This window comes from Ipomoea triloba, chromosome 14, assembly GCF_003576645.1.
Source record: "Ipomoea triloba cultivar NCNSP0323 chromosome 14, ASM357664v1".
In the NCBI taxonomy this organism is placed as follows: domain Eukaryota; kingdom Viridiplantae; phylum Streptophyta; class Magnoliopsida; order Solanales; family Convolvulaceae; genus Ipomoea; species Ipomoea triloba.
Genome location: NC_044929.1, coordinates 21,234,377 through 21,256,171, shown reverse-complemented (window position 1 = coordinate 21,256,171; position 21,795 = coordinate 21,234,377). Strand labels below are relative to the sequence as shown.

Here is a 21,795-nt window from a genome sequence, read left to right as displayed (position 1 = left end):
TTTTTTTTTTAAAAAAAAAAAAAAAAAAAAAAAAAAAAAAAAAAACAGTGCATGAATTGACAATAATGAGATTTTAAAGAAGTTGGTTACGGCTGGTGGATCATAGGTGGTGGTGGGGTGTGGTCAGTTGTATGTCAATGTAGTGATGATTAGAGAGTTTGGATAAAAGAAGATGATTTGTGTGGTTGACCAAAGGAGGTGAAGCGGGGGTGGGTTGTGATGGTGATGGGGTAGGGTGGGGATTAATATGGGTATCGGAATGAGTGGGTTTAGGCGATGGGTTAGTTGATAGCCTTATGCATAACTTGAAAACAAAACATATCTTCAAATGTAATCATTTATGCGTTGTATTGTACTTCTAAACCCTTTTTAATGATCTTTGGCATCTCCTTCTACTAAGATGATTGGATTTCTGATGGCAGGTCAAACTTGTTAAATGTCTGATACAGGATATTGTCATTGATCTATCTTTTAATCAGTTAGGAGGTCTCTGCTCACTCTGTTTCCTTGAGCAGGTAAAGCATTGAATACATTGAACAGCTATGGTGGCATGGTGCAATGAAAGAATGATTGGTTCCTGGACTATTATTTCTGGTGATTATTTTTTGTTCTTGCTAATTTTTCTGTTTGTACAATCCCATCCAGGTGGATCGTCTCGTTGGCAAGAATCATCTCTTTAAGCACAGTATTATGCTGATAAAATCTTGGTGTTATTATGAAAGCCGGATTCTTGGTTCTCATCATGGTTTGATTTCTACATATGCATTGGAAACACTGATCTTATATATCTTCCAGTTTTTCCATTCATCCTTAAATGGTCCTCTAGCGGTAATTGCCAGTGACTTAACATGCTTACTTTGTCTATGATGGAGAAGTATTTGCAAGTCTAGCTGATTATAGTTGTTCAAATTCTTTTAGGTTCTCTATAGATTTTTGGATTATTACAGCAGGTTTGATTGGGAGAAATACTGCATTAGTTTGAATGGACCGGTTTGCAAGGCATCCCTTCCTGAGATTGTGGGTAAGCAGTAACTTTATCCTTTAAAGCTGGCTGTTCTTTAATGTTTGTGAATTTGGTATGTGTTTGCACACTTGTGCATATGCCATTTATCTCTTTCTGTGAGTGTGGATTTGTGGATGGATAATTCTTTTTTAATTACTGAGTACATTTCTGTTCAGGTGGATGATGAATTGTGTTTCTTTATTTTGCCAGTTTACTCATCATTGGATTCTTTCTCATTTGCAGTTAGCATACCTGACAATGGAGGGAATCTGTTGCTTAGCGAAGAATTTTTGAGGAATTGTATGGAAATGTTCTCAGCTCCATCAAGAGTCATTGGTAACACAAGAGTATTTAAACAAAAGCATCTCAATATAATTGACCCATTGAATGAAACCAACAATCTTGGGCGCAGTGTTCATCGAGGTACAATGAACTTCTATGATTTACTTAATTTGTACAAGATTTTTCTGTTAGTTGGAAAATAAACCTGTACTATGGAACCAATCCCCCCTTAGTTGTTTGATTAGTAGAGAATCAATGAGAATGAATGCAAAATATTATGACCTATTTTTGTCCTTTTGGTCATACAAAGTGATAACCACTAAATTTGAAGGTACTGTTAATTCTAGTTATTTAATGAAGAATAATGAGAGGATAGTTAATCCCATCACTTTTATTTACAATCTGTTCTGTAATATATGAAAACTTAGTTTGGACCCATCAATTTTTCCTGTGTGACTGTGTCGTGTCATTAATGACATTAAGATTCTTAATACTCAATTCCTCTTCCTATTGTCAATACTTGTTAACAATATTCTTGTTTGAAAGAGAAGCTTACTGGAATTATCAAAGAGTCTCTAAGAAAATTTCCCGATCAAGTGGGATTATTCAGTTATAAAAAATATAAGCAATGATGCTCTCCCTCATCATCTAATTTAAAGAATTTTCTGATTCCCCAAACAAAAGCTAAGATGATGTTCAGTAATAAATTGCTCATGTCATCATGCCATGGTCCTTTAATATGTACAAACTTTTGATCTTTGCACTGTTAAGTTGTGATGGTCTTTTGTATCATGTATAACCTATTAAATTTGGTTATGTGCAGGCAATTACTATCGCATACGTAGTGCTTTCAAGTATGGAGCCCGCAAGCTTGGCCGGATTCTCTTATCCTCTCCAGATAAAATTGGAGATGGGATAACAAAGTTCTTTGCAAACACCATTGATAGGCATGGACACAATCGTTTTTATAATTTGAAGCACTCTTCCCTAAAATTTTGCCCTAATGGTTCTGGGGTATTGTCTTCACCTTCCCCTGCTGAATTTATCTCCGAGGATGAAATGCCTTTGAATTCATCATTTGGCTATTGTGAAAATGATAATTTTGAATGGGAAGATAAATGCGGTTCAGTATTAAGAAATGAAGCGAACAAGTTGATGAAAACGGTCTCTGAGTGTAGCAGCTTAACAATTGGGGCTACTGTTTCAGGACATGGTCTATCTGGTGATACAGATGAACCTGCATGCCCCCATGCCTTAAATCCTAGTTCTGCAAATAGCATGTCTAACTGTTCAACAAGTGGGAATTGTAGTGATTCTCTATCTGGTCTAGATTACTCCGCTCCCGAATTTCACTCCCTTAAATCGTGTGCCGTAAATGGGAGTTGCAAGAACTGGGCCGTCTTCCAAAGTGGTCAATTTGATTACGTTTATGGGAAGCCAGGATTTGGTTCATGGATAGACCAAGGAGAGTTTCCTTTGGAGAATAGCAGCATATACCAGTCTGTGACAGATTACAGTGAGAGCGTATGTTCTGGTGATTCAGCAACCTCTACTCCAAAGACCAGCATTTTAGAAAGCTTATCCCTCGATTTTAGGGAAAGGGACTTAGCTAGCATAGCTGGGGATTTGGAAGTTTTGAATCCTTTAGCTGACCTCACTGGGGATTATGACAGCCACATTAGGAGTTTGATATATGGTCAGTGTTGCCATGGTTATGCATTCATGGCATCGTTGTTTGATCCTTCGACACAATCTCACTTTCAAAACAAGGTGTTCTGCAATGCTGTTCAGCAATCAAGTACACTTGGACAAAATTCAGTCGCTAAAACAAATATGAGTACTGTGATTGTAAGGCCGTTCGTTTCCTCACCGACCAACCATTCACCATCCACTGTTACTCGTTCTAAAGAGAAACCAAAAGCGCCACTGCCAGAACCTTTTGTACCAAATATGGTATTTTCTTCTTCATTTTAGCTTAGTTTGATCATTTTCTACTTATTAGCCCAAATCTTAGTGCATGACTTGGATAAAGTGCTTCCAATTTGGTCTTGAACTAACTTTAGAACTATCGTACAGGATCACTCTTTCAGGGAGAGACCTTGGAAAACGAAGGGTAGGAACAAGGAATTTGGCAGTGATGTTCAGTTCCATAACGGCACCAATAGCAATGGATGGGTTCCAGTGTTGTCCGAGGCGAACTGTTTGGAAAATGATGGTAGCCAAGAGTTCTCACATGCTCAACCTTCTTGTAAAAAACGCGGGAAGTTTTCTACACCCAACCAATATGATCATCATCCAGCGGGAGATTCTGATGAAAATGGTCTCTCAAATTTGCTCTGCGGAATTGAATTTGGATCTCTAGGAAAAATTCCCGAAGATTTTATCTCAGGCTCTTCCCGTGATCGTACCCCAACTACTCTCTCTGACAAAGAGCCAAGCGCAAAACCAGAATTGTGTAGGAAAGAAAGGTATGAAAGTTTTTATAGTTTTTGGTATATAGAGAAAGAACGGTAGCTTCTCGACATGTTCTTGAGCTGTCTGATTTGTGTTTTCAGGTTTGCTGATCAGTCATTCCACCTGAAGAATGAAGATGAGTTTCCACCACTGCCCATGTGAGAGTGCTAGGAAAGAACTAAAAAAAAACTTGTATACCTGCTGAGAAAATAGAGAAATAGAAAAATAGAAAAAAATAGAAAAATAGAAAAATAGAAAAAATAGAAAAATAGTAGCTAACAAACCATAAAAACCTTAGGTGATCTCTCAAAAGCTCATTGAGAAACATAGATACTGCACAAAACTTGAGAGAGATTATTGACCCTTTTTCTTCAGTATATTTAGGTTTTTCTTTTTCTCTTGTTTGGTAATGTTATGTACAAACTTGGATGCTTTTCTATTCGTCCAAGGGGGGAAGAAAAAGAAAGAAAATTGTTGTAGTATGACTGATTTAGATTCCGTTGCATATGCAGAGTTTGACTCTTCTTCAAAACAAGGGTTTTTATTAATTTATTTAAATCTTGCATCACTATTAGTAATTCACTTATCAATTATTTCAATATTGTGTTTTCAAAAATTATTTCAGTGTTTCTTTTTAGTCCCTCGATTATTATCTACTTTTTATATTTGGTCATTAACAATTAATTTTTGCCATATTTGATCCTATCGATCAAATTTTTAGTAGAGTTAATACATTTGGCCTCTCAATTATTAGATTTCACCACTTTGGTCCCGATTTTTTAAAAATTTATTAAATTTCATCCTCAACTATGTAATTATTAACTAATATGATCCTAATTGAGACTATTTTGGTTTGGAAAAGGACTATCTTAGGTAAAAGTTGTATAGTTAGGGATGAAGTTGAACAAATTTAAAAGTTGACTAAAGTGGTGAAATCATAATAGTTGAGAGACCAAATCGAGTATTAATTCTTTTTAGTAATTACTCATTGAAAAATGTAAAATTTTCTTGTATATGGTTGTTATAAGAGAAACATCATCTATTCAAATATAAATACACAATATTATATATTAAAGTTTGTCTTTTTAACAATTTGGATGAGAGAAAAATTATATTTTTGGTCTTTCAAAAAAAATAATTATATTTTTGGTAAGTGATTGTTGGATATTTTGCTAATAAAATCAAATATATTATAAAAATATACTTGTGCATTAAATATTTAAATGTGACAAAAATAAATAGTTGAGGACGTGCACTAAGAAAAGAATAAGATGAGAATTCAAATTCAATTGTTTGGTAGATATCAATAGAATCATTGAAAATTGAAATGGATGTAGTAAATAAAGACACTGTTTGGTAAATAATCAGTCTATCAGCTAATTTTGGCTTATTTAACCACTATTAGTTGTTTGGTTAATAAGCTTTTTGTAACTCCAAAATGCTAAAATTCAAAAGGCTACTCAAAACAGCCTTTTCAATTAGCTTTTTGAGAAAAGAAATTATACCAAATAGGTATCAGCTAACAGCTAATTTATCAAACAACTTTTTACAATCAGCTAATATTATCAACAAATCATACCTTCTAACCCAAACAGCCAACCAAATCAGCCAACAACCGTTTACCGGCAAATTATGTTGTGGAGGTCCACCTTGCAAGGTGGACCTCGGTCCAAAACTACGTCATTTTTTTTTTAAAAAAAATTAGTAAACATATTGCTGAATATAGAGTTGTCCAAAAATGTGTGAATGTAGAGGTTTCAAAGTGTGAATGTAGAGTATAGAAATCGTGAATGTAGATTTATGATTGTGTGAATGTAGAGTTGCCCAGAAATGTATGAATGTGGAGGTTTCAAATTGTGAATATGGAGTATAGAAATCGTGAATGTAGAGTTATGCATGTGTGAATCTGTAATAGAGTTAAGAAGTTCTAGCAACTTGTAGCCCTGTAATGTGTGAATGTGGAGTTCCCAAGTTGTGAATATGGAGTATAGGACATGTGAATATAGAGTTTTGAATGTGTGAATGCATAACAGTGGTAATATAGTTACTAAACATATAATCCTGTAATGTGTGAATGTGAAGTTTACAAAGTGTGAATGTAGAGTATAGTGTATATGAATGTAGACCCAGGTCCACCTTGCAAGGTGGACCTGGGTCCACGGCATAACAACCGCCATTTACCAAACAGGGCCAAAGACTAAAGTGTCATTGTATAATAATACGGAGTAATAATAATAATAATACTACTGACCTTAGTTTAGTGACACGAAATGATTCTCTCATATAAGATGTCACGGCCATATAAAATTGTAATTCCCTCCTACCAAATGAAATAAAAAATTTATGCAATTTGATAAGAATGAAATTAAGATGATATCTTACCAAACACCTCAACAAGGTACAACGTTGGACGTGATGCATTTTGAAGATAAAATGAGGCCCCAATATTTAAAGCCACTTCCAGTCAACCCTATCCTTTTTGTCATCACTCATCACTCACGTTAACATCTGTACTATTCACTGTACTCACTCATCTGCCCCACCCCCAATTTAAAGCTTCCCCGCTAACTCCCCGCCCCAGCAAAACCCAACACATCCTTGTTTCTTTCTTCTTTTCTCTCTCTCTCTCTCTCTCTCTCTCTCAATACCCACAAACACTCTTTAATACTACCCACAGAAAAAAAAAAAAAAAAAAAAAAAAAAACAAAATTTTTTTTTTTTTTTTTNTCCCCGCCCCAGCAAAACCCAACACATCCTTGTTTCTTTCTTCTTTTCTCTCTCTCTCTCTCTCTCTCTCTCTCAATACCCACAAACACTCTTTAATACTACCCACAGAAAAAAAAAAAAAAAAAAAAAAAAAAACCAGAATTTTTTTTGGTGTAAAAATATGGGTTTTTTTGGGGGGATTATAGCAAGGAATTAATACATTTCCATTCCCCCTGTCAAATCCTAGTACAAAAAACATCGCTGTTCCTCTTTTTTCTTCCTCGGCCTTATTAAATTTCGTTTTCGTGAATTCCGTCAATCAAATCAAGTGAGATGGTGGGCAGGAATTACGACGTGGCACTCCAACTGGGAGGAGAAGCAACAATGGCGGGGGGGAATATCATGCACAGGATTGACTGCTCAAGTCTCCCTTGCCTTCTCTTTCGAGTCTTCTCCTATGAAAACCACGAGGGAAAACCCAGGATTATTATTTCTTAGACCCTCCCTCCTTACTTCTTTTTTTCCTTATTAATTTTATCATAAACACTAAGAACACAAAATTCCTAAGCTGAATTTGTGTATTTTTATATATATTGCTGTCGTATTAGAGAAACATGTACAAGGGACGATTTGCTGAGGATGATTACCTCGGATATGTCGAAACTGATCCCACTGGTCGCTATGGTCGAGTAAGTGATTTCTAATAATTATTAATATTTTTAGTTTTTCTTGTTCTTTTTTTAATATGAATTGTTTTCATTATATGTAAACATGCATGTGTATATCTATACTGGATATATAATGAATTAATGGGCAGCGTATGGAGTTCATGAATTTATTTATTTATTTTTTTATTTTTGCACTAATTAGATTCCTAAAATAATACTCCAAAGTAGTATTCAGGAGAAAAGTAATGTTTTTTTTTTAATTGTAAATTTCGTATTTATCTGAATAAAGCTGTGGAATTCTGGAAAAGTTTAAAGTTATGAGTTTGAGTAGGTGGCTGTTTAAAGGGTTAAGATTAAGCAGTTCTTTTGTTTGTTTTAGTATATTTAATTTCAAGAATGGGACTGTGAATTATAGTTTAATTGCAATTTTCTTGATTTCTGATATGTTTTATTGGCCTTTTTATTTTGGGTTGAAATGGGGGGTAGTTGGGGGAAATTCTGGGGAAAGGGGCAATGAAAACAGTGTACAAGGCAATTGATGAAGTGCTTGGAATGGAAGTGGCGTGGAGCCAAATTAAGCTGAATGATGTGCTACAGACGCCCGAGGATTTGCAGAGGCTTTACTCGGAAGTGCATCTTCTGAGCTCACTCAGTCACAGTTCCATCATCCGGTTCTATTCGTCTTGGATTGATGTCGAGCGCAGGACCTTCAATTTCATCACCGAGATGTTCACTTCTGGCACGCTCAGAGGGTAAGCCAGCCTCGTTTCGTGCTTCCATTTTGGTTAGAAACGGTGTAGTGAATTTGGTTTCAACGCGAGACTCGTAGTCTGATAGTTATCGAGTCTTGCTTATGTGTATGCTGGAACGAGCGATGGTTAGTCCCGGGAAATTGCATTAGCTAGGTTGGTGTGTTGCGAGTGTGAGGAGAACGAGAACACGTTTAGTGAATTTGGTTTCAACGTGAAACTCGTAGTCTGATAGTTATCGAGTCTTGCTTGTGTGTATGCTGGAACGAGGGATGGTTAGTCCCGGGAAATTGCATTAGCTAGGTTGGTGTGTTGCGAGTGTGAGGAGAACGAGAACACTCGTTTAGTGAATGCATCTATTCCCTTTAATGGGTTTTGCTTTTTTTAGTGGTGTCGTGAATCCAATCAGTCATGTTTGATACTCTGGTTTTGTTGAGAAAAGGGTGAAATGCTGTTGGATACTGAGAGGCTTCTAATCTTTGTTTCGTGTGAACGGAATAAAGTTGCAAAGTTTAGGTTAAAAGAATAGTAGGTCAAGAGAACTGGTTAAGTAGTGTTGAGTATTACTTGGGCTAGTGCTGCTACTTTTTTGGCCATTTGATGATAACGACAAAGTGGAAATGTGGAATTGATGCAATCTTCCGATTGACTGCAGATACAGGAAGAAGTACAAGCAAGTAGACATTTGTGCGATTAAGATTTGGGCCCGCCAAATACTCAAAGGCCTTGTTTATTTACACGGCCATGATCCTCCGGTGATCCATCGAGATCTCAAGTGCGACAACATTTTTGTCAATGGCCATCTTGGACAAGTCAAGATCGGTGATCTCGGCCTTGCAACTATTCTTCGTGGATCCCATAGGGCACATAGTGTCATAGGTATTCTTTCTCATTTGCGTCTTTTTTGTAGCTAATAGTTCTATTCCCGAGTGCTTCGTAGTGCAAAGAGCAGAGAGTAGAGAGTAGAGACGAGAGAGCATTGGCTAATGTTTAAACTCGAGAGAGAAAAATAGAAAAATCTGGATTTTATATATAAATTTTTAAGGTAAGATAAAATCATTATTTTTCTCGTGTTTATGGTAATAGGCACACCGGAGTTCATGGCACCGGAGCTATATGATGAGAACTACAACGAGCTTGTCGATGTATACTCATTTGGAATGTGTATTTTAGAAATGCTCACGACTGAATATCCATACAGTGAATGCTCCAATCCCGCTCAAATTTACAAGAAAGTGACAGCGGTAAGATCATATTCGAAATGTTATGTGTTGACTATCGTCATTCTCTCAAGAGACTTGTTAATATGGCAAGTGAAATACTCCCCTAGGGTAAAAAACCGAAGGCATTTTACAAGGTTCAAGACGTGGAAGCTCAACGATTTATTGGAAAATGCTTGGAACCCGTCTCAAAGAGATTATCAGCACAAGAGCTAATGGTAGATTCATTCCTCGCCATCGATGATTTTATTATGAAGCCAATAAAAATGGTTGGATGTCAGAAGTCTTTTTTAAATGACAATATTGGATTCGAAGACCTTAACTTGAACGAAGCCGCACCAAGGACTAACATGACTATCACCGGGAAGTCAAATCCGGAAGATGAAACCATCTTTCTTAAAGTGCAGATCGCTGATAAAGAAGGTATATATATATTTTCCCTTTAATGGTTTATGAAGCTTCTTGCTAGTTGTAATGCGTTATCTCTTTGTTTTAGAAGTGAATGAGGTCACTAAAGTTCGGTCAGATATTTGATTAATGGGTCGGATCTTTGACCTCATTAATTAAAGATCCGACCCATCTCACGGATTGAGACCAGTGAGACGGTCTCACACAAGTTTTTGCCTAGGAAGGGGTAACATTTGTGTGAGACTGTCTCACGGGTCTCAATCCGTGAGATGGGTCAGATATTTAGTTAATGAGGTCAAAGATCCGACCCATTAATCAAATATCTGACCCGTCTCACGGATTGTGACCCGTGAGACAGTCTCACACAAGTGTTACCCTTCTTCCTATAGAATCAAAGTTTAGATTATGGTTGGCTTGGTAACCCCAAGGTCCCAAGTTCGACTCCTAGTGGGAGCGGCCTATTGGCCTTCTTAGCTTGAGCCGGTCAGCTATGAGAAACCTAGAATGGTTTACCTCCTTGTGATCCTTTACCGGCTAGAGTCATAAGGCGAGGTTTACCCAATGCACACACTCGGATAGTGACTACGGGTGTCCCTCGTCATCCAAAAGTATAGATTTTGAAAATTTTCTGTCCTTGCAGGTGCTGTTAGGAATGTGTTCTTTCCGTTTGACATTTTAAGCGACACCCCAACTGATGTTGCGATTGAAATGGTGAAGGAATTAGAAATTACAGACTGGAAACCTACTGAAATCGCAAATATGATTGACGGGGAGATTACTGGCCTAGTGCCTCAGTGGAAGAAATGGAATCAGTACGACTCATCTGATTACCACGCGCTTAACTATAAGGACAGCGATAACGAACATCACAATCCTCACTTCTCATTCTCATCTTGTTCGTCATCCCAAGTGTCGTTTTCAGGAAATAGCCAAGGTCCCCGATGGCTTCAAGGTATGTGAAATTGTGAATAACTCTTTCTTCCGTGTTATTCATTTGTTATAATTGTGTATGATCATAGCGTCAATTTTATCTCTATATATGTGTGTAGATGAATGGTATGAAGACACGAGCTCGGAGGGCTCTTCGTGCTCGGGTAACTATTCATACTTGAATTATGTTTCTAGCGACGAGAACGATCATATAAGCCCGAGGAAACAAAGTCAGGCATCAGTTGCTGTTACGCATAGCCATTCCCGATTCTGTCCTGGAGAGAATTCAAGCACCGGGAACTCCCCGGCTCAAACGTGCAAGGACGTGCCGGAAACGAACCGAGCTTCAACTTCTCGAGATAAATGCACGCTTGAGATGCGTAGATTAACAAGGAACCGATCCCTAGTAGATATGCGCAGCCAGCTACTGCACCGATCATTGGTGGAGGAGGTGAGCAAAAGGCGATTGTTCAACACTGTTGGATCTGTTGAGAACATCGGGTTCCAAGCCCCTCGCGAGGGGTCTAGAAAGAGCTCTCGATGCGTAAATGCTGCTTCTTCTTCTGAGAATTGAGCTTGGTTTGTGACTGGTAAGGGGCATATGACCATAATAAAACTGGTAGATTTGATGAGATGGGAGTTCAGAGAGTGAAATAAGCTAAGCTTTTTTTATGTTAAATTTTGATGTGTGTTTTCTGCAGTTTTGTGATTGATGAGGTAAGAACAACTTGAGTAGCTTGTAATGGTCAAAACTCCAAATGTAAATACAAAAAAAATCTTGATCTATTGTTGTATAATCTCCAATCAATTAATGCCCAATCAAGTAGTTGGTGAGTATGGTAATTGTAAAGTTCTAAATTCGTACCTTGGCTTTCTCGATTGGAAAAAAAAGAGTATCGAATTTATAACCGTATAATTACTAAGTCAATAGTCTAACTAATTTGGCTGAGATTGTTCCTGATTTAAAATTGATTAATTCATCAAGTTAAATTCTTGTCACATCTAAAATAATACATGTAAAAGTCTAGTCACCGTCACACAAGATTGAGTAGCCTAGGCTCATGAGGCCTACATTAGTTGTGTGATAGTTTAGGGCTAAAATATTTTTTTATTTAAACCAAACATATCCAAAAATATTTTAAATATAATATCTAAAAATAAGCAAAAATACTATTAATTTTATAATGTTTGTGGATTTGACACTTTTTCTAATTTTATTTTAAAATAAAAGATTCAAAATATAATGCAGCCATGTATAGTGTTGAATGAATAGGTTTTCAAAAAAAAAAAATGGTTTGTGAGTTGATGGTGTCCCACTTTTCTTCACCAACAACATCATATCATTTCTGGACGTGTATCCCATTACTTCTTCATCAGTTCAGTTTCTGTACATATAAAACATTAATTACACAGACTTTAATCTACACTACACCGATCATCGATCAAACTAAACCACAGTAGACATGAAGCTGATGATCACATCTTCATGCAAGCGTTTCATCTTCTCCCCATTCAAGAAAATAATGCTTCACCTCTTCAAATTCAGGCTCCGAAACTCTCTCTCCGTCGGCCGGCGGCTCCGCCGTCCAAGACAGCGCAGAATCGCCGGCGAACGCCGCATCCGGCGAAGTATTTTCCGATATTTAAGGAAGGAGAGAGAGGACGACGACGAAGATGAGGCGATGGAGCTGAAGAGCTACTCGGACACGACGATTAATCAGAAGGCGCCGTTTCCCTCTCCTTTGACTCCGGCGTATGTGAGGAATAATGGTCGGGAAGATGGGCGGATTCCGGACGAGATGGACGGCGGCGATGCGTGTAGAAGGTTCGAGAAGTGCTTGGCGGGGATAGTGGCCGGAGAAGGGAGAATGGGGGTTAGGGATTTGAATATGGATGTTGAGGATTTGGTTTACTGCTGGGAGAATCTGAGGTGTCCGGTGTTCTTGGATCTTGTTTGCAGATTCTATAGAGAGTTATGCAAGGATGTGTTTTCCGACAACGTTGATCCTAACATCGAGTTACACTTGAAGAATCATAATAGGAATTAATGAAATTACTTTTTGTCTCAGTTATTATAATCAAAAGAATTGAAGAAATTCATTACTCCTTCCCATGCACACGGAAGTTATATTGCGGGTGTGGGTGATGATTCTCATATTATTCTTTAGATGTGTGGGCTTCAAGCAACACGTACATGTATACAAACTTATCACTTTTTGCATGATATTGGATCTGATATATCAAATTGAATGATGTGTTTCATTTTTACTAAAAATCTAAACAGATATTCCGTACTTAAAAAGTGCATTATATTTATTGGTTATATTTGATGATGTTCAACATGTAGATCAATTGCAACAAATTATATCATGAATAGAGATGACAACCATACACGACGGGATCCTAACGACTCCTAGTTAAAGTATTAGGACGGACAGGGTGAAAGTGGAGATAGATGCCCAACCGGTGGTGCTTGCTATTCCCTATTCAGGGAGAGGTTGTGTATGATGCATTTGGGTTGGTGGTAAATGATATAAAAGAACTTGTAGCCACCGCACGTTTGATGGTCTAAAGTTTTCGTTTGTTAAGTGGTCTGCGAAAGGTGTTGTCCACGCTTTAACTAGGGAAGTCCGTTATTTATTAAGTTGTGGAGAGTAGCATGTCACTCGCCTACTTTTCATATAGATGTATTAGCTCGAGAATTTTTGGTTTTTAAATACTCCCTCTGTCCCATTTTACTTGTCCTATTTACTATTCATTGGTCAAATCAACTATTTCTTTATTACTTATTTTCTTTAGTAATTTTTTTTTATTTTTAAATTTATTTTTTTGTGTTTAATAGTATTTTTAGTGTAGTTTCTAAATATATAAATTTTATATATTAATGCTAAACTTAATATTATGAAAAATTAGATTAAAAATAACCTGATAAAGGAATCGGACAACCAAAATGAGACGGAGGTAGTATTATAAACTAAATTGTATAACAAATTAACAACTAAGCAATATCTTTTGGGCTCTATTTTTACGAATAGATTTGGGCTAAGCTACAGCATATGGGCCATAGACTGTCGACTTAAATTAATCGACGCTACGGTGATTCAACACTACATCGACGGCGATTTTCCCGCAGCTCTGAAGTGAGAGCAGTAGAGCCACCGCAAGCGGCGGCGAACGGTGCCAAAAAGGATCTCTGCAACACCGGAAAATGCTCTTAACACAAAATACATGCAAAAATAAAGGTATTATTGTGTTTTCCTATTTGTAAGGCTTTGTTTTATTATGAAACTTGGACTTTTACTCTGTATATACCAGTGGAATTCATTCGATCGTGTGCCTATCAATGTGTGCAAGTGTTTATGGAAATGAGACGTATAATGTATTTACATTGCTTCTCTTCCGCAGTTGTGCTCTGATTGTCTGGTTCTGTTCCTGGTTGCTTGATTTGAGCTTTGAAATTCTGATTGTATCACTTGAATTAGTACTTTACAACGATGCCAGCGCTAACGGGGTTGAAAAACACTAGGGTTCAGAAGAAACTGAAAGTTTCAGCTGGTAAATCGAAGGCCAGTAATGGCAGTGTTGTTACCACCACTTCAAAGAGAACAAGTGTTACAGAAGGTAAGAAAACTGGAAGTAGGGTAAGAAAACCAGTTGATATCTCTTTCAAGGGTGAGATTACGCCTGGAAAGAGAGGTAGGAAGGAAATATTGAAGGTTGAGGAGGATGGTCATATCAAGTCATTGTCTTCTGGTGGGAAAAGGAAGAGAATTTCTGCTGGTCGAAATACAGATGAGGAAAGAGCATTGGATGCCAATATGGGGTTACAGAACAGAAAGTCTTTATCTAAGCTAGGCAGGAATAAGCTTAAACTTGAGACGCATACAGGAAAGCAAAGAGAAAATGAAGATTATCATGTCTCTGGGCGGTCTAGTAGGAGAGATTCATCGCCAAGAGGAAGGAAATCCCAGGAAGGTGAGTTCCTTGATGAGAAAAAATCAAGAGCTAAATCTAAGACTGTAAGGAAGGGTAATAGCATTGGGGATTCCATGACTAATGTCAATGCCAAAAGCAGATCTGAAGTGAGAACAAATTCAAATAAGAACGAAAACGAGCAAAAAGTTGAGTCTCTCAAGAAATCTCTTAAGACAAAGCCCAAGGACAAAAAGGGGTTGGCTGATAATATAGACATAACAGAGCGGCCAAAGAAGAAAAAGAAAGGAATCCGCATTGATCCTCATGATATCTCAAACAAGAGACTAGATGATGGCACATCTATGAATGGTTAGTATCAGCAAGGTTCCTTTCCCCTTTATATTGTTTCAGGTATTACATAGCCATTCTTTATTTACTTCATCCCTTCCCTTTTTATCTTAGTGGAAAGTGTTGTTTCTTTGCAAGACTTTCTGGTGTTACAATACTAAAGGTTGTATTGAATAGAAAGTGTTCTTTAATTCATCTTGTAGCTATGGGTTAGTTATTCAGTTTGAGTCATAACTGGATTTGGAAGTGCTTCACTGTTTTGTAAACTTTGTTACACATAGGTTTATGCATTTGTAGTTTCTTGTTTATTACGTGCTATATCTCATATTTGCCACCGGATCTTATGGAGTTACCATTGCCTTGAGATTGTGAAACCAATATTTATTTTTGGTCATTAACATAAAGGAACCAGTTGTGAGTTGTCCTTTTAAAAAATAAAATAAAAATCATCCCATGGAGCAAGAAAGTGTGTAGTGCTGCCTGTCACTACGTCCAGGCTTGCACTACCTTTTAGTTTTGGCTCAATTAGGCTCTTCATTTGATGATACCAATGCTTTCACTTGTTGCATGTTTCTCTATGGATCTCATTGAAAGTATAGAGACTGGAAATAGAGTAATGCTGAAATAAGACTGTTTTCTTGCTTGCTTATTAACTTTCTTGTGCTTGCTTTTCAGATAATAATAATAATAAACAGAAGAAAGAAGACATAGAGCAAAAGAGTAATGCTGAAATGTCGAAGAATGCACAGTTTCGTGCTATACGCCCTAGCCCTTCCATCCTTTCCTTTGTGGAAGAGAATGTAATTTATTCTAGCCAGGCTTTGTATGTTTGAATTGCATGCTTATTGGTCCTTTTTCTTTTTTTGGGTAACATCAAGTATCCTTTTATGGATAATTTGTTGTTCTCTTGCAGTTATTAGGTCGTAGGCGTGAAATTATGTTAAGAAGGGCAGGCTACAATGTGGAGCTTTCTGCCCCTTTAGATAATATACCAATGTCAACAAGCTCAGAAAGGGAACGGATTGAAGAACCGGTAAACTTAAATTTATTGCAATATTCTTTTAACCGTAACTTATTTAGTTCTATGAGTTGAAAGATTCAGAATTAACAGTTTATCCCCACCAATAAGATGATGGATGATATCTTCTTCAGTTCTGAGTTGAGGGACCTTAGAGTTGGATATTCTGTGTGCTGCATTGTACATTAATCGGTTTTACATTTCGGCTCTCTGCAGGTATTCAGGAATAAATTAACTTTTTTTGCTGCTGCAAAAATCTCTTCATCTTTTCCCCCGCCAGATCTGCCAGAAATTGCATTTGCAGGTTTGCTGTATTATTTTCTGTTTTCTTTTGTAGAAAGCACTAGCTAGTTATACGTGAGCTTATGCCTTCATTACTTTGTGACCATTTGGTGTAAATTTCCTACCTTGAATTGGAATAGGAAGATCAAACGTAGGGAAGTCATCTCTGCTGAATGCATTGACAAGGCAATGGGGTGTCGTACGGACATCAGATAAGCCTGGATTGACTCAAGTAATCTCTTTTCTCATTTGACTGAAATATAGGAACTGTAGTGCATTTGAAATGACAGCTGACCTTGATGCAGACAATTAATTTCTTCAAACTTGCCCAAAAGCTCTGCTTGGTTGATTTGCCTGGATATGGTTTTGCTTATGCAAAAGAAGACGTGAAGGAAGCTTGGGAGGAGCTTGTGAGTATGCTAATGAGTTCTGCTTTTGTTCTTTTTAATTTGCATTAAGCAAGCCAGTACTGCCAAAATATTGCAGTTCCCTAGTATGTAATGATATAGATTAAATCCTAATCCAGTCAAAAGGGTCTATATTAATAAAGGCTATTCAGCTTGTATAGATGTACTTTACTTATTAACTTGGCGCCTCTTTATCTTTAGGGTTTTCTTGTTTGAGTGATGCTTTATTGGATACAAGTAAAACCATAAATTTATGACCTCACAGTTCTATGCCAAATAGATCCATCAGCATGCCTGACTGTATAACTTGTGACTTCATTCTTTGTTTTTGAAAGGCAAATATGACACATTCTTAGTAAGTTGTGCTCTGCTAGCTACTTATTATAATATATTTACTAGCTATATAATGTTCACTAAATACTAAATATTCAAGGCATTTTCTGTGTTTCTACCTCAAAATAGAGAAATTGGCAATTCTATATACATATTTAGACTGAAGGATGTGTTCTTTAATTTAGTTATTAATAATGTAAAATAAATAACCATTATTGAGTTGGTTAATGGATTAATAACAATTTCGGTTTTCATTACAATTGCCTGACCTTATAGTTTCTTGATTTTAATTCAAAGAATTGTGAAACATTCAATATGCGTCTTCTAAAACCTTTGAAATTTCAGGTGAAAGAGTATGTCTCTACAAGGATTGGCCTAAAGAGAGTATGCCTTCTCATCGATACTAAATGGGGTATGAAGGCAAGGGATCATGAACTTGTTGAATTGATGGAAAGGTGATAGCATACATATCAATATTATTTTTATTTTTCAATCTACAGTAAAAGATCCAATTTTTTGGGCATTGCACATCCTGCCAGTCTATCGTAGAAGAGCAGTCCCATTCTTCATAACATTATGGAGTCTAACTTGGTAATTTTACGTCATTCACAGATCTCAAACAAAATACCAGATTATTTTAACCAAGACTGATACTGTATTCCCTATTGATGTTGCACGCCGTGCAATGCAAATAGAAGAGGTGAATTTAGTGATTTAACTGATTTCTAATTGAAATGTTTGTCAACTCCATGGTAACACTGATGTTCTCATTTGCGACCCAATCTTGCAGAACCTCAAGGCAAGCAAGTCTGCGGTTCAACCTCTGGTATTAACAGCACAATGGAATAGTTTATTTCATTTGAAGCCTTTGCACATTTTCTAGGAAGAAACCCAAATATATTTGTATGCTTCTTTTCTTGTTTTTCTTTTCAGATGATGGTCAGCTCAAAATCTGGGGCTGGTATCAGAAGTTTACGAACTGTGCTTGCTAAAATTGCTCGGTTTGCAAAACCATAGAAAGGTAACTTTTGGGCATCCCTCTTTTCATCCCGATTGTTGTGTATTATTCCTAAATCACAGCACCAAGTTGTGGTTTTAAGTGCACAAACATACTGCGATGATAGCCCGGTTTTTTGCTTGCTGCTCTATTCAATGTTCCCAGCTGAATTATTTACTTTCCCTCTTCTCCTCCTTCACCTCCCCGCAGAATGTCACAGGCTTTTACTCACCCTTCCAAAAGGGATGCTCCATTTTACAGATTCGGAAAGTTTGGTGTGATCTGTGAAGGGCTAGCATATCTAGATCCAACCAACATCTTTCAGCAGCTGCATACTGCAGTGCGATGAATGTACGGTGAACTGCAACAAGCATCCTCCCATGCTCTGTGGGATATCTGATTATCAATTTGGTTATGGCTACCAATTTTTTTTTAGTTAGGGAAGTATTGATCAATTCTTGATGCTTCAAATCCTGTTTTGTTGGAGACAAGTGACATCTTACCTGGGTTGGGTATATACCATTTCCCTGTGTAATTTTTTTATTTTTTTTGAGTACTACGGACTCTGTTGCATTTCTGTTACAATGCTGTTTATAACTACTTTCTCAACCTATTGAAGCACAAAGAGTCAATATTATCTTTACTGAGACTCGAACCTACCCCTTTCCATATGGGGTGTAATCGGTGGCACCATTTCCCTGTGTATTTCAAATTGAGTAATACGGAGTACTACATAAGTAAAAAAATATGCCTTTAACTTAATATATCATGATTGATTAACTATATACAATTAAAAAGTTGTTTGATTTAAAGGGTGACTGAGTGAGTAGAGTACGATTTTCGTACTAAAAAGTCACAAGTTCAATTCTTGTTAACATTTTTTTGGTCTAGTTCGTCGCACATGGTCTACCTCCTACTGAGAAAAATTGTAGTTACTATTTTACTACTACACAAGATTAGAGAAGTAAACTGCACTAGTTTACTACGTACTACACAAGATCAGAGAAGTAAATCCCTATCGCACTAGAAAAATTATGTGCGTCGAGTTCAACGTAACCAAGATGGTGATACTATCTCAAACATAGATAGTTACCTATATTTTAATTTTTATAAGATTGACTAGTGAGGAAGTAGTTGGATATAAATTGCCATAGCTCTCTCTCTCTCTCTCTCTCTCTCTATATATATATATATATATATATATATATATTTTAAGGTATCGAATTATCGATCGCTTTGGATGCAAAGTGAGTGCAAAAAGTTTTAGGTTATGTTACAGGTGCAATGAAAATATTGTCCCATAGAGACTTGATTGGAGGTTGGAGTTTTTGAATTAAATCTAATCACGACTTGATTTGATTAATTCCATTTTACAAAAGCAAATATTAGCATAATAAGGGGGAAAATACATATGATTATAATTTTTATTTGTAAGTAACAAAATTTTGTTCTTATATAATAAGAATTTTTTAAAAAAATTATTTTATTGAAAAGAATTATTTTTGAAGTGTGGGTAAGTGAAAACTGCCAAAAAAAATTGTAATTGATGGAATAAATTTATTTATGTTTTATGAGAAATTATTGTGGTTCAAAAAAGACCATTTCGCCTTTAATTAATTATTTTGTACTATGTTTTCAAAAAAAAAATTATTTTGTCCTATAAAATGCGACAAGAAGCGGGCTGTTATCTCGGTCCCTCATGCTTGACGGTTGATCGTCGTTTTTTTCTTTTTTCATTTCCGTCTTAAATTTTCTCTCTCTAAAGGCCCTACAACTTAGAGAGAGAAAGCAAATATGTGTCCGCTGAGAATCATTCTCATCTTTCTCTCTGTAACTCTCGCCGGATTTTTCGCCTTCCGAAACCTCAAAACTCCTAGTGACGACTATCAGAGCCACGCCGCAGACGAAACTCCGGTTAAGCTCCACTCTGCTTCGTCGTTGTCTTCCTCAAGTTCTCTTCCAATCTGCTCCAAGGTATCGTTTGTTAATTATTTGTTCGTTTTCTAGAAAATTTCCTCCAAAATCAGAAGCTTAAATACGGAGTAGCATTTGCTCGTGAAATTTGCCGAATATTAATCCAAATTTAATGCGATAAAATTGTAGGTGTGCGGCGTGATAGGGAACGGATTTTGGACCTTCGTGGACATGGCTAGCGGCAGATACGTTTGGAGGCATTTGGTTTCATCTTCGAATTTGAATTTGAAGCGTGCCGATGATCTTAAATTTTAATGGTAAACAGACTGCTTTAAAGCTCTTTGATTCAAAACCTCTGTAATCAAATCCCTCTTCTCGTATTCTATTTCATTAGGTATGCTTATAGATTATGATTGAAGTTGCAGAAAGCTTGCAATGATGATCTGCTAAAGAAAAAAGGTTGTAATCTTGCTATAGTAAAGGTCCTGTATAGTGTATGAACTTGCCTATTGTTTTACTCAGTATCTTTTAAGCAAAAATAATTCTACTGCTGATATATAGAATTCAGCTTGATCAAAATGAAAATAGAAACTTACTTGCTATAATTCGGAGTTGATATTTGTGCTTCCACTATTGAGCTTGTTTGCATTTATAGGGTTTTATGGGTAGATACAAGGTATGTTTCATATGCTTTGGCTAATAACTTTGGTGTTTATAACCGTTTTTTTCTTCCCATATAAACAAGTTGTATCTTCTTCTTGTATTCACTTGAACCATAACACAGTAATGGAGCTTCCCTATTTTCTCTTCTACTGAAACTCTCTGCTGCACTCTATTGTTTACTGCATTTTGTCAGTTTGAAATGGGAACATATATTTGAAGAAGTGTAGTGTTCATGTGATCAGAAATGATAGTAGTTTGCCCATGCTTCTTTCATGTCTAAAATTTCTAATCTAAACATAATTAAGTCTGAAGACTCATGGTTAGTATGCTCATATTCTTTATGTTTAGGCATAAAAGTATATTGAAGGGTGGGTGTATTTACTAACACAGCAACTCGATAAATTTTCCATTTGTTGGAAAAATTGGAAAACGGAAAACAAATTGAATAGGTTTACTTGTCCATTTCTCTAATTTGGAAAATTGAAAAATTGAAATAGCCGATCGTGTTTGGCTTAGCGCCTTAGCATTTTATATAGAAAGAGTATTGCTTGGTTGTTCATGTAGTGTGGGCATGTTTGAGCAAGGTCTGTTTTCTAGCATTTGATTCCATTGGAGATAGTATGGTAGGAGAATAGACAATCTTCATTCTTCAATGAAAGGAAAAGCTCCATATGTTAGCAAATCTGTTTTGACATTATTGAGATATGCATTTGGTCATCAATTATACACTGCAAATTGATAGATTGGAGTTTCACAAGTGACACATGTAATATTTTTTTAGTTAAACTGTAATATTCTCTGTCTCATCTTATGCATTTGATTTGGTTAACAATGCTTGATTAAAATTATTTACAATTTAATTTTTCATAATATTATGTTTAGTATTAATATATAAATTTTATATTTTTAGAAATTATATTAAAAGAATTACTAGTACTTATTAAACACAAAATGTCAAAATTAAAAATTAAAAAATATTAAAGAAAATAAACAAAAAAGAATATTTTGATCGATAAATAGTAAACAATGATGCTATTTTTATAAGTCCATAAAAAAGTATTACATTTTAGTTAAAAAGTATTACTCTCTTACGTGAGAAGTCAAGAAAACCTACTTATTTGAGTGTGTGTTTAGAAGTGTTCTTTTCTACCCAACCAAACACGGCAATAAAGATACAGAGACAAGTAAGTGAGTAACAAAGGCAAAATGTTAGTTAAGTTATTTGGTAAGAGTAGGAAATACTGAAATATCAATGACGCACCCCTATTGCACCTATATATATATTGGATTCCTAAAAAATTACAGACTAAACCTTTTACCTAAAATATTTTTTTTTTTGCGGTTTGTAACTTTGTATATATTGAATCAAAGAATTAAAGATTTTTAGTGTCCTCCGTTATAGTATACCTTTCAAAATCTGATATCAGAGGTTGAATCCTCAGTAAACATGATGCCTATTTTATGCAAAAAAAAATAAAAAAATAAAAATACAAATAGA

General features: G+C 36.1%; 5 protein-coding genes across 5 annotated transcripts in view; all 5 read left to right on the top strand.

Moving 5' to 3' along the window:
- Window positions 1-4,304, top strand: part of LOC116004751 — a 6,527-nt gene extending 2,223 nt beyond the window's left edge. Inside the window, exons 3-9 of the mRNA XM_031244913.1 lie at window positions 423-515; window positions 646-828; window positions 919-1,021; window positions 1,247-1,426; window positions 2,109-3,238; window positions 3,362-3,753; window positions 3,841-4,304. Coding sequence (XP_031100773.1) covers window positions 423-515; window positions 646-828; window positions 919-1,021; window positions 1,247-1,426; window positions 2,109-3,238; window positions 3,362-3,753; window positions 3,841-3,901 — 2,142 coding nt within the window. The 3' untranslated portion in view covers window positions 3,902-4,304. The remainder of the gene's footprint in view (window positions 1-422; window positions 516-645; window positions 829-918; window positions 1,022-1,246; window positions 1,427-2,108; window positions 3,239-3,361; window positions 3,754-3,840) is intronic.
- Window positions 4,305-6,586: 2,282 nt separating this feature from the next.
- On the top strand, window positions 6,587-11,217 carry LOC116004533 (probable serine/threonine-protein kinase WNK4). Its single transcript, XM_031244623.1, has 7 exons — window positions 6,587-7,134; window positions 7,600-7,865; window positions 8,518-8,741; window positions 8,949-9,106; window positions 9,193-9,505; window positions 10,131-10,442; window positions 10,540-11,217. The coding sequence occupies exons 1-7, from the start codon at window positions 7,060-7,062 to the stop codon at window positions 10,992-10,994; spliced, it is 1,803 nt and encodes a 600-aa protein (XP_031100483.1). The 5' UTR covers window positions 6,587-7,059; the 3' UTR covers window positions 10,995-11,217.
- Window positions 11,218-11,690: 473 nt separating this feature from the next.
- On the top strand, window positions 11,691-12,588 carry LOC116005347 (transcription repressor OFP17-like). Its single transcript, XM_031245629.1, has one exon. The coding sequence runs from the start codon at window positions 11,884-11,886 to the stop codon at window positions 12,466-12,468; it is 585 nt and encodes a 194-aa protein (XP_031101489.1). The 5' UTR covers window positions 11,691-11,883; the 3' UTR covers window positions 12,469-12,588.
- A 932-nt stretch (window positions 12,589-13,520) lies between these two features.
- On the top strand, window positions 13,521-18,363 carry LOC116003804. The gene is made up of 12 exons (XM_031243741.1): window positions 13,521-13,662; window positions 13,826-14,704; window positions 15,359-15,483; window positions 15,597-15,716; window positions 15,918-16,005; window positions 16,124-16,215; window positions 16,289-16,393; window positions 17,069-17,178; window positions 17,336-17,423; window positions 17,514-17,549; window positions 17,657-17,744; window positions 17,931-18,363. The coding sequence occupies exons 2-11, from the start codon at window positions 13,915-13,917 to the stop codon at window positions 17,738-17,740; spliced, it is 1,638 nt and encodes a 545-aa protein (XP_031099601.1). The 5' UTR covers window positions 13,521-13,662; window positions 13,826-13,914; the 3' UTR covers window positions 17,741-17,744; window positions 17,931-18,363.
- A 1,047-nt stretch (window positions 18,364-19,410) lies between these two features.
- Window positions 19,411-20,239, top strand: LOC116004965. The gene is made up of 2 exons (XM_031245168.1): window positions 19,411-19,694; window positions 19,824-20,239. Exons 1-2 carry the CDS (start codon window positions 19,515-19,517, stop codon window positions 19,947-19,949), a joined length of 306 nt encoding a protein of 101 aa, XP_031101028.1. The 5' UTR covers window positions 19,411-19,514; the 3' UTR covers window positions 19,950-20,239.
- The last annotated feature ends 1,556 nt before the right edge of the window (window positions 20,240-21,795 follow it).